We start from the raw sequence: 12,795 nt of genomic DNA on the forward strand, positions 1-12,795 counted from the left end.
AACATGTATGGTACATATTGGTTGGGTTGGTGTGGTATTGAACCACAGGGCTAAGTGACAGGATAGTATACTGGAAACGAAGGAATATGAGGGCGACCATTTGCACAGGAACCACTTTAAATTTCATGTTTAAACACTTTTTTCCCCCCGCAAACATTAATGGGGTATGAGATATATGTAATTGTATTTGAGGGATTTTGTGGCATAAAAGTCATTCAGGGATAAGCTATGGAAATTAAAATATAACACAAGGGCCTGATTTGAATTAAATTATGACATTAAGCTCAATTCAGTGGAATGACAGACATAACAGGGAAGTCCCCAGAAGTGAGAAATGGGCACCAACAGGGGAGACGTTTAGATTTTAAAAAGCTTTCTATCTCTTTAGTATGCTGTTCTTAGCTGCTCCCTGGATCACATGAGGGTCTGTCTCTTTACCGTCAGTGTTTCCGTATAAGATGTGAGTAATGTTCAGCTTTCCGCTCGATAACCAGATGAGGATTCAACCCAAATGAAATGGTGTCAGTAAGTATAGGAATGGAGTGTGGGGGCTTTTACTCATTTCTGTATTGCTGTGACTTCCCCATCGCGACATATTGATATGTGTGCAACTATCAGTCAAACAAATATCTTTCATATGCAGCCTGTTGTCATCCCACCACACTACTGCGATAGCTGTTGGAAAAAGTCCTCCATCACAAACACAGAGCTGGCTTTTGACAAGACTTTTGTTTGCATTTTTAGTTGTGATTGTAAAAAAAAGATAATATGCTGTTTCTCTCCTGTCAGTCAAGTCTGATTTTATAAACGATAAAACTTAGGATGAGGCAGCACTGAAGGTGAAGAGTGGGCACTAAGAAGTGGATTTCTGCAATGGCTAACCCTGTACTCTGCACTGCTTTAAGGCCACATGGATGTTTTTCACTTCCGTGCTTATTCACCAGGGCCCTCAACACAGTTATTCTCTTTTTTTATTCTTATTTTTTTGAATTTCTATAGCTCTGTCTTGTATCGCTCTCTAGTTCTCTCTCTCTCTCTCTTTCTTTCTCTTTCTTCTCTCTCTCTCTCTCTCTCTCTCTCTCTCTCTCTCTCTCTCTCTCTCTCTCTCTCTCTCTCTCTCTCTCTCTCTCTGTGTCACACACACACAGACAACCACACACATGTACACACACACACGCCACAGTGGTGCAGTGGTTAGTGTGGTCGCCTCACAGCAAAACGGTCCTGGGTTCGAGCCCCGGGGTAGTCCAACCTTTGGGGTCATCCACTGTGTGGAGTTTGCATGTTCTCCCCATGTCTGTGTGGGTTTCCTCCGGGTGCTCCGCTTTCCTCTCACAGTCCAAAGACATGTAGGTCAGGTGAATCGGCTGTACTAAATTGTCCCTAGGTATGTGTGTGTGTGTGTGTGTGTGTGTGTGTGTGTGTGTGTGTGTGTGTGTGTGTGTGTGTGTGTGTGTGTGTCGGCCCTGTGATGGCCTGGTGGCCTGTCCAGGATGTCTCCCCGCCTGCCACCCAATGACTGCTGGCATAGGCTCCAGCATCCCTGCGACCCTGAGTAAGGATAAGTGGTTTGCATAATGGATGGATGAATGAATATATATACACTCACTTTTAGGAACAACAGATACACACCACAAGGACCTACAGTCCCCACTCATAAATACTCTATACTCAATTAATTTAATTTCTCTTCCTTGTTATTGATGTGTTTTGCTGTTTTTGCATTATTCTCCTTAAGTATTCACATTATTTTTGTCTGTTTTCCGTTTGCGGCGGCATTCCCTTACAAGTTATTCACATGCATGTTTATTCATTCCTCTTTCTCTTTTCAACTTTTTTTTTAACCAGACCCCCCCCCCAAAAAAAGAAAAAAGGTTGAATAGACCAAGATGAAGATATAAAAACGCTGTAATATTTCTTACTTTAGTCATGAGTTTGGCTCCCAGAAACCTGTCCTATCTGATTTATGTCACTTCTTTATAGCTTTGGGGTTTGGCAGAGAATCTGGGGGGGGGGAGGCACGTAAGCACGTTCTAGACATCACCAAAACACACCCAAATTTAGAAATCCCCCCCCCCCGGTGCACATGTTGAACATAGACCTGCGCTTGCTTAAGTTGTCACACAGGCTGATTTGCATAGTAATTGGAAGGGAGCTGCTTCACGGCCGCTCTGCTGTTATGAACAGAGCCCAGAGTTGGTCTGTACTCACCCTCTCTATCACAAACAAAAAGCCCAGACCGGGGGTGGGGGGTGGGGGGGATGGGAATGATTTGCAGACATTTCCGCAGTGAAGCATCAGCACAACACATTTCTGCATTTGAATTCTGTTGAGGCGCGATACGTCAGGGGCGTCATGATTGCAATTGTATATATATATTCATCGTAAATAGCCTGTGGTCAACTGCAGTAGCCTACACCAGTACAGCAGGCGGGATACTGGCCTCGTTGCAGCAGGGGAGTTTAGCATGAATGCAGGCTTTGCAAGGAAATGAGCGCCGTTTCATTTTAGGGCATCATGGGGCCCTGTGTTGCATTGATCGATCGGGGCCTGTGTGCTCATGATAAACCGAGACCCGCCATTATCTCTTATTAGTATTGCTACTGCTCTTATTACTTCTGTCACTATACTTATACTGCAGACTCACATTCAAAATACACTGTAAACATTACTATTTGTGCCGCGACTGATACAGAATAATAACAGCCTTGATGTAGCGTCCCGGAATGCAATGATTTTTCTGAAAATGAATGGTGCGCTGGCCGGCCACCAAAGGGCGTTTATTATTACAGGACTTATATTATAATTGTGTTTATGCGTTCCTTCGTTCTACCTCCGGCTTGAAAGTGGCTCCTAGCATTATTGATGTCCTCCTCCCCACCTCGCACGAGTGTGATTATGATTACGTGTTCAGTAAAGCCGGCTCTGTCTGCGCAGATCCGTCTAGTCGGTGAGTGAAGCGGCCGCAGCTCACTGCCGTTTTTCAAATCCCTGCGTCAGTCCTGCAGCCTCTCCCAAGAACTGCGATGTATAAATCCAGATATAACATGTTGATAATATTGCGCATCACACGGCATTCAAATAAGCGCTCTGTCCCAGTCTCATCCTGCAGTGACCTTTTTAACCAACTGACCTGGTCTCCTATTTCTTCTCCTCTTCCCTCTCTCTCACTTTGTCCCTGTCACTATTTCTCCCCTCTGTCTTTTGTCTACTCCTTTCTGCTGTTCCCATCCATTTCCCCGTTCCTTCTTCCTTCTTCCTCCCTCTGATCCTCCTCCCCCTCGCCGGCCTCTTTTTTTCCTTTCTCGTGTCATTTCTTTCCCTCTCTCTCATCCTATCCTGTTTCTCTCCTGTCTTTCTCCTTTCCTCGACCTCTTGGATTTTCTGCAGACCTCTCCTCATAAATTCCTGTCTGTGCTGTGGATGGAGTGGAGGATGGTGTTGGATTCCCTGCGCGGCCGGAGGAGGATGCTTCCCTGCTCCTTCTGGTTCCTCCTCTTGTTCGCCGCTGGAGGCCTGGTTCTCTTCATCCACCTGCAGGACTTGTCTGAGATGGTTCAGCAACAGGGCCCAGGTTAGTGTCCCCGTGGCTCCCGGATTAAGTCACCAGACAAGGACACGCATACTGCACACGGACAAACTAGTAAATAGAAACCATTTTTTTGCGCTCGATGACAAAAACTATAATGACGAACGTTTATCAATGGCTTTTTTTTCTACACAATGTGTCAACGATGAACACAAAATTCACATATGATGAAACTTACTGACAGTTGCATTTCCATTATAGTTGTTTTTCTTAAAGGTGAGTTTTGATTATGTTTTTGTGTCATACCTGTCAGGGTGATTGCAAACATTTTTCGTTAAAAAAATTAGTGCTGATGCAAATGCAAAAAAACAAAACAAAACACTTAAACATTCATTTTTGCCTATGTGCATAGCATACCATCCTGATGCACACAAAACATTCAAAAGTTGCATGCAGGAACACACAATTTGCTCACATTCAGATTTCCACATGGAAAATCAAAATAAACACAAGCATGTAAATGGGCCTGCACACACATACACATGCGTACATGGACACACACAATAGTACAGTGCCAAGCAGTAGCATGCACGGTCACGTGGAGAACTTCTATTAGGTTTGTGATGTGTTTAGTATGAATATAGGGGATAGTTTAGCAGTAGCCCTCATTGACAGATCATCTCTTATAGTCCACATTGGTACACACATGGCTGAGGGCTTTACGTTACTCTAACCAGTCTTCCTTAAATTTTGGATCCATTGGCTATATATCACTGCTGTCACTAATAGACGCTGTAGGCCATGTTTAGGCTGGGCCTGTGACATGTAAACCTATGGCAGAATTTCAAAAACTCATTGCCAACAATAAAATCAAAATAAGACACACAGATGTATCCCGACAGCATCAGTATCAAGAATTTACAAGAAAAATCCCTTGCCTGTCACCCCTGAGACCTCTCACCTCAAGCCCTTTCTAAAAAATTGTGTTGCTTGTGAGTTGTTGCAGGACAGAAGCAGCGAGTCATATTTACATGAGCCGTCGTGTCCTTGTCTTCTCAGAGGACACTGGTGGTTAACACCCGTCCCGGTAGGGCCACAGCTTTCAAGGGCCAAGACCCTCACTATGGGAGTTGAAGCGGGTCAGCCCCCCAATTCACCATACAGTGGGATTATTGTATGTAACCAGCATCACCAGTCATCACCAATATCAGCGTGCTGTCAGCCCCCTTATCTGGGAGAGCCACTTACACTGGAGAGAACATTCTCTCCACACCTCTAATATTCCTCTGATTGTCAGATGCTCTCAGGGATCTTGTCACACACAGACCCATTCCTCTGCAGTGCAAGCTGATTACACACACACACACACACACACACACACACACACACACACACACACACACACACACACATACTACACAGACATACAGTATAAACACAGGCCTGTACATCCCTTACAATGTGCTTCTGCTGCAGCATCACTACGCTAAGCATCAGCAAAGATAGACAGACAGACAGACAGACAGACAGACAGATAGATAGATAGATAGATAGATAGATAGATAGATAGATATACAGACTGATATATAGACAGGTAGGTAGGTAGGTAGATAGATAGATAGATAGATAGATAGATAGATAGATAGATAGATAGATAGATAGATAGATATACAGACAGACAGGTAGGTAGATAGATAGATAGATAGATAGATCACCCACACATAAAAACAGATATCACAATCCATTAAAAAGTCAAAGACACATAAATGGTGAAATTAGTAGTATTTTACTGAAGATTTCTCACTCTTGTGATTACTAGCCATTTTGCAGTGAAGCATGTTTGTAGGACAGCTTTTCTGCAAGATAAGCACATCCTTTCATCCAGCCTGCTCCATCTTTTTACTTGAAATGTTGGAAAAAAGGAAGAGTGTCCATTTATTGAATCATGTATGAGAAAGAAAGTGGGGGAAATAGAGAATGGGGGAGAGAGAGGAGGAGAGAATGGAGGAGGTGTGTGGCAGTGGTAGTGGTGGTGGTGGTGGTGGGGGGGGGTAGAGGATGCAGTTGCTAGTTGCTACAAAATCCTACCAACCCCTGCAACAAAAAAAAAGAGAAAAAAAAGGCACAGCTAGCAAGCAGTATCATTGCCTTGAGCCATGGTGCCTCACCCTTGCAGAGGCTCATATCTAATGGTGTTGAGTTTTAATACATTGGGTGTCAGCTTTTATCTGCCACTCTCTTTTTCTCCTCCTCTTTATTTGGCTAGCTGTGCTGTGGAGAGCTTTGCTACCCCATGGTTTAGATAACACACACAATGGCAGCTTAGAAAACTGCGGTTTAACTGGCATCAGCCTCCCCTTGATCTCGACCAAGTAATTGTTTGAGGACAACTGGAGAAGCCACAACCTGTCTGTCTCTCAAAGAATGGAGACACCAACAAAGGCAACCGGTTTACATGAACTGGCTGCTCAAATTTACCTGCCTGACCATTTTTCACAGCAGGAAACCGACTGTTTGTGGTGAGTGGGGTCTAACTATTCTTCACTTAACTGGGAGACACTGCATGTGTCCCTCATCTTGATGCCTGCTGTTGAGTGGCCATGTTGGAAGAGAAGGGGGTGAGTGTTTCTAGCCTAAGTTAGAGTGTGTGTGTGTGTGTGTGTGTGTGTGTGTGTGTGTGTGTGTGTGTGTACCTATGTGGGCTTTAAGTGCATTTAGAGGTGGTACAAGGTGGTACAGGTGGTACAATAACTTATTCCCTCTCAGTGATTGGACTGCATGTGTTTTTAGAATTGGTGGTCCCAGCGGGAAGTGAACCCCATAATCCTGCAGAGTTAGTGCCATGTGATATTTACCTCGCTCCACAGCTAATGACATATGGCAAGCCGTTTTAACATTGAATATTTTTTTTATATCAAAATTCGTTGAAATTTGATATCAGGTTTTTGAAACTTGATATCAGATTTCCCGAATTTTGATATCAGTTTTTGGAATTTTGATATCAAATTTCAGGAAATTGATATCAAACTTCCGTTTCTGGACGAGGAGGGACAAACAATGGTGGCGCTCGAGATGTCCTGTTACAGGTGCAAAGAAAACGTACGGCTGTTCAGAGGGCCGTTTATCGAGGATTTGCTGATGAACGAGAAATACGTTTTCTTAATTTGCTCATTAGAAATGTGAGGCGAAAGGGAAAACAGAAGGGACGCCATTCCCTCGGAAGAAGCCAACTCCTGTTGTACGTGTTCAATGGCATTAATGACCCATATTAAAGTAGCTCGAGAGTGACAACATGTGACGTAGCAGCCTACTTTAACAAACAACTAGCTCGGCACAATAGCCGGCTATTATAGCTAAGCAATGATAATGGAGATAACATTAGCTAAGCTAGCTACCAACACCAACAGGGAATGTGAGTAAAGCAAAATACTGACATCGGTGCTTTTGAAATTTGATTTCAAATTTGGGAAATTTGAAATCAAATTTTTGAAATCTGATATCAAGTTTCGATTAATTTGATATCAAGTTTGGGAAATTGGATATAAAGCTTTTAAATTTTGATATCAACACAGGTTTCACAAGTTTGATATCAAATTTAGAAAACCTGATATCAAGTTCTTGAGATGTTTTAATATGGGTTGTTAATACCATTGAACGTGTACAACGGGAATTGGATTCTTCCAAGGAAGGGGCGTCCCCTTTCATTTTCCCTTTCACTCCACATTTCTAATTATCGAAGTAAGGACATGTATTTCAAGTTCAGCAGCAAATCCTTGATAAACGGCCCTCTGAACAGCCATACATCTTCTTTGCACCTGTAACAGGACATCTAGAGCTCCGCCATTTATTTATTTTTTTGTTCCTCCTCGTCCAGAAACAGAAGTTTGATATCAATTTCCCAAATTTTGATGCCAAAATTCTGAAAACCGATATCAAAATTCAGAAACTTGATATCAAATTTATGAAAGCTGATATCGAAATATGGAAATCTGGTATCAAGTTTCACAAAAGTTGATATCAATTTCCAAAAACCTGATATCAAATGTCACTGAATTTAATATCAATAAATATGATTTAAAGTTAAAACCGCTTTCCATAATGACACTTATTTCTGGTTGTGTCTGGGCCATGATCTATCCACTGGGTCATAGAGAGTTCCTCCCTCCATCCATCCATCCGTCCATCTATTATCTGAACCTCTTATCCTGCTCTCTGGGTTGTGGGGATGCTGGAGCCTTTCCCAGCAGTCATTGGGCGGCAGGCGGGGAGACACCCTGGACAAGCCGCCAGGCCATCACAGTATAGAGAGTTCCCGCATTCTTGAATTCCCGATTAGATTAGATGTGGTCAGTGCACAAAATATTTTCATACATGAGGTTATCACAACAAAGGGAAAGGATATTTGATTATGGTGGAATGACTGAGTTATACGGTGTCTGAAACACTGTCCAGTGTATTTTGTGCAACACAAGAGTGCATTCCACTTGAAAATGACAGAACATTTACGCTATGTGTAATCTCTAAAAATACATTTCAAACAATGTGAATTCAAAATATGTGAGAATTTCAAACAATTTTAAGTTTTAAAAACTCAGATGCCAGTGGGTATGATGGTATTTCGAAGGCATGTAATTAAAATTGGCCAGTTTGGGTTGACAGTCTCATCACTCTTCACAGTTTAATCTTGTACAAACTGTCAAAGGACATTGCTAATAAAGATCTTTTGATGAGCTTGCTGAAAGGAGCATATAACCTGTCTGAAGGGCATTTATACTGCAGTATTTCTTCTGTATGAAAGTTAATTAACCCTGGCGTGCCCAAAGAGATTCTCCCCATGCAGCACGCCACTCATTCATCGAATATACCCGTTTAATTCACTTCAAAACTGCAGGGGGCTGTAGCCTATGAGCCTATCCCATTTATTTTGGATAGAAGGCAGGAAGACACACACACACACACACACACACACACACACACACACACACACACACACACACACACACACACACACACACACCTATGCAATTGGCAATCAAGAGTCCCCAATTCACCTTGGGTGGGTCACCTGGAGAACCTGCAGGAAAGTCAGTTGAACTTGGGGAAAGCATGCAAACTACCCAAAAATGGGCTGAGATCTACCCAGGACCCACTTGCTGGGATCTAAAAGTGCAAACCACAAAGCCACTGTCCCAGCTTTCATCATACCAGTAATATTTAAAATGCAACAGTACTTCTTAAAACAGTACATAGACATTCCCTAGTCAACACCCTGCAATCTATATCGGCAGAGCAGTGTTTGGATTGTATACATTAAACACTAACTTTCTATCTTAAAAAGACATAGTACACAAAAAAATGATTTAGACTTTATGCCTATGTGTTTATTAAGGCATGGAAGGTAGCGCATGTTTTTCTCTCACAAGGAAAACCACCGAGCATTTAAGGACTCAAGGTTGCTTTTAGTCTCTCCATGAAATCGTAAGACCCTTGCCTTTTATCCATTAGCAAAAAAAGCCACCATCAGACTAAAGTGTTGAGAGTATTAGGGCTAGTCCGTAAACAGTCTTAAACCCAGATGTATATCTAAACTCTAAACAGCTGTCTTTTTTCAGACCTTTGACTGTACGTATTCTGGTATTTATGCTGATCCAATTTCAATATTCTTCTTTTTTTTTTTCTAATGTGGCTTAGCTTCAGCCAGAGGTCAAAAATACTACACTTTATTTCCCTTGAGAGGCTGTGACTGCATTTAGCTTAACTCACAAAAAAGCAAAGTTGCTTTTTTCAGCTATTCCCACCCCAGACACACATTTATCAGCAGGTGCCCTTTTGCTATTTTGTCCCTGCCCCGTCACAGTATTTGTATGCCACTATGTTGCTGTACATACAGTGTAAGACGAAGTGGAAGAAATGACATTAGACAGTGATATATACACATACAGTCCCACAAACAAGCATCAAGTGTTACTATGTATATGTGCATTGAAGCACTTGTTCCCGTTCTAGCTATCCAGTACAGTCGTTATGCTGAACCAGCGTACCGTGATTCAGTAATTCTCAATAGGATGAAATTTGGGTGATGTACAGATGAAACATGACGCACACACAGTGCTGTACAGGAAAGTGCAACAGGAGAGTGGGAAACGCATCCAGGCAAGTGAGGCGAATGAATCAAGGCAAGTGACAGGATTAGATTCACAAAAAGTATTACTATCAAATGTATTAGGCCTAAAACCACAGCATGAAAATACAATGAAACTTTTTCAGGGCTGCCTTAAATCAATCTGGAGAGTCATAAAAACAAATTAAAAAAAAGCCCCAAAAATTAAAATTAGGTGAAATACAGTGAGAGCAGTACTCTGATCCGTCTGCCATTCTAATCTATCATCTGGCTGTCCACTACTAGTCGCCCTCCATCCCTTTATCCCTTCATCCTTCAATCCCCTCACCTCTTCGCACACAGCCTCTGCCAGGGACCAGGCAATATTGTTTCATGCTGGAAGGTAAAATTTGATCTCCCAGTCAGAGGTCCAGTAATCCCTTAAGCCCTGTATGTTTGCAAAGTCTAATTTAGTTGTCTCTTAATGTAATTAAATTGTGCCGATGACCCCGGAGCAGAGGAACTGGACCATATTTCTATGCAAATCCACCATCAAATGTTTGTGGAAAAAAAGGAGTGTTCCTTTTGCTGTTTTCTTTTTTTTTTCCACCCTTTTCAACAGGGCTTGCAAAGGTCCTTTGAAAAAGCTTGCCTGTTAAAACTTGTGCTGGCACTAGCCTCCCTGTTTCTCTGTGACCAGGAAGATCAGTGGAAAGCAATACTTGGACTGGCCATCTGTGGCATGGTGGTTTTACGCAACCGTAAATGCAATATGCCATCTGAAAACAAGGGAGAGCACTATCGGAGGGTTGATCACTGAAACAGCGTAAATCGAGGCTTTTACCTGCATGCTTAGTGCTCAAATAAAGTGACTACCTGGACAATTATACCAGCAACCATAATGTCAACCGCCATTCGACAGTCAGCTCCGATAGCCTTCATAAGCCTCAGGGGGAGAAGACATTAGTGAGGGCCTCAGGGATCGCTTGGATTTTCCTGCATTGGCATCAGGTGCCTATATCACTTTCCCTCTGGCCTTTTCTAGAGCAAAGCAAATGCAGATGGATTTAAAACGGAGACAGTCGCTGGCAACTGCAAGGTCATGTGGGTTTCCATTAACATTAATGCCTGGGGTTATGCCATGGGCCCTTGCAGCGTAATCTGTTTTTCCTCCCCATCTGATCCTGCCCACTAGTGGATGCTGTATGCCAGTCTATGTAAATAGATGTTATTTCTTGCTTACTTCCTGGATTTTCACTCCATCATCCTCACAGCCAATACCAGTATAAAAAAAATCTCTTATGGGTGTTAAAATGTACTCAACGAGAAGACGCATTTGATAAACTGATATATAGATAAAATAAATCATTAGCGCTTGAAGAGTTAAGTTCAGAACAATGCAATTTATTGTGCAAGCTGTTAATGAGAATTTGAATACATCTAAACACAAAAAAAATTAGCACTAGCGCCTCCTCTGGTCAGTCGGGGCGCCTGTTTGGGATGGAGGGGGAACTGGGGGGAATAGTGTGATCCTCCCACGTGCTACGTCCCCCTGGTGAAACTCCTCACTGTCAGGCGAAAAGACGCGGCCGGCGACTCCACATGTATCGGAGGAGGCATGTGGTAGTCTGCAGCCCTCTCCGGCTCGCCAGAGGGGGTGGAGCGGCGACCGGGATGGCTCGGAAGAGTGGGGTAATTGGCTGGATACAATTGGGGAGAAAAAGCGGGGAGGGGGGCAGGGGCCCAAAAAAAAAGAAGGAGCATTAGATGTTCAGAGAAATACAGTTTCCAAGTAAAAGCCTTTAAAACTTTATCCATTTTTCTTTTTCTAGACTTTCAAGACATACTGTGTGTGGGAGAATTCATTGGGCACAGCCAGCAAATCATGTTAGTGCAGAGCTGAAGCTCAGCCAGCGTTACTACCCAGAACTATTCTTCACTTTTGGACATGAAATAAAACTAAATAAATAATAAATAAAACTTCAAAAACAGCTGATCTGGTGCAATCCATAAAACCATGAAATATGAAATACGGCTATGAAAGCAACTTTACAGTCTAAGAGGGATGACAGGAAGAGAAGGAAGCAGCTACGTTTACCAACAACAATTGAAATAAAAGAAATAAGGGAAATTAAAGCACACTCTCTGGTCGTCCCTTCTGACTTAGTGCAGAGTCGACGGTGCATCGTGTCTCAGGCTCTCGCAGCAGGCGGGGTTAGATGACTGAGGCAGGGGGCAGGGCTTGACCAGCCAGCCGGCAGTGAAGAGTTGTTGTCAGGTAGACATTTTCCATAATGCCACCCTGGGTGCCTGTTAAAAAATTTTTTAAAAGGAAATAAAATAGAGCATAGGGAGAGCACAAGAAGAATAACACAGAGTCTCTTCTGTTGGCTCTATTCTATTTGGCTTTGATTAGGGATCATGCCTCTCAATGCTGCCAATCTGCCCCATGCTTTTTTCCTGCCAAGGCTAAGTATGCTGACGACGACTGTGAACACAAAAGAGTACATCCACACAGGTTCTGTTATTGGAAGCATCACATAAACACACGGACAGCTCTGCACAATTACTGTATGTGTATTATCACAAACAGGAATGCACAGACACAGACTGGCAGCTTCTGAAGCTACTTTGAGCCAAGGGTTGGATTTCTCTTACCTTAAATCAAATTGAGAGACTGCATACAGTAGTGCCTCGGAAAAAATGACAGGTGAATTCACGAAGGATGGATTGCGGCTGCTGATAGCAATTGCGCGTCACTTACAACTGCTAGCTGCCCCGTCTCAAGGTCCGATTCACGCAAGATATTGCACTAATGTTATTACAGCACACACAGTTTTGCAGCTGAGTGCGATTTGCCCTCATTTTGCATCTGATTGCAATTATCCATGAAGCAAAGTATAACTGATGGCTTTGCACCAAGAACACAGTAGGCAGGTTCAATATCATCCTTGAAGTCATCAAGTATAAGCAAGAATTGTTAGACCTGGCAACCTGTATCTGTGAATGATTTTGGTCTCAGTTAAGTCAATAAGTGGTATTCTTCGAAATATCCGCTCACGAGCATGCCGGGCATGACGATGCCTTCACCTGGCAACATCACTGCTGCCATGATCATTGGAAAGTCTGGGCGTGACCCCCCTTATAGATAATAATAATAATGGAT

General features: G+C 42.9%; 1 protein-coding gene across 1 annotated transcript in view; it reads left to right on the plus strand.

Annotated features, from left to right (window-relative positions):
• The first annotated feature begins 516 nt into the window (after positions 1-516).
• Positions 517-12,795, plus strand: part of LOC130112070 (carbohydrate sulfotransferase 8-like) — a 189,772-nt gene continuing 177,493 nt past the window's right edge. Inside the window, exons 1-3 of the mRNA XM_056279371.1 lie at positions 517-525; positions 3,391-3,574; positions 8,974-8,981. Of these exons, the coding sequence (XP_056135346.1) occupies positions 517-525; positions 3,391-3,574; positions 8,974-8,981 (201 nt within the window). The remainder of the gene's footprint in view (positions 526-3,390; positions 3,575-8,973; positions 8,982-12,795) is intronic.

This window comes from Lampris incognitus, chromosome 4 (genome assembly GCF_029633865.1).
Source record: "Lampris incognitus isolate fLamInc1 chromosome 4, fLamInc1.hap2, whole genome shotgun sequence".
NCBI lineage: Eukaryota > Metazoa > Chordata > Actinopteri > Lampriformes > Lampridae > Lampris > Lampris incognitus.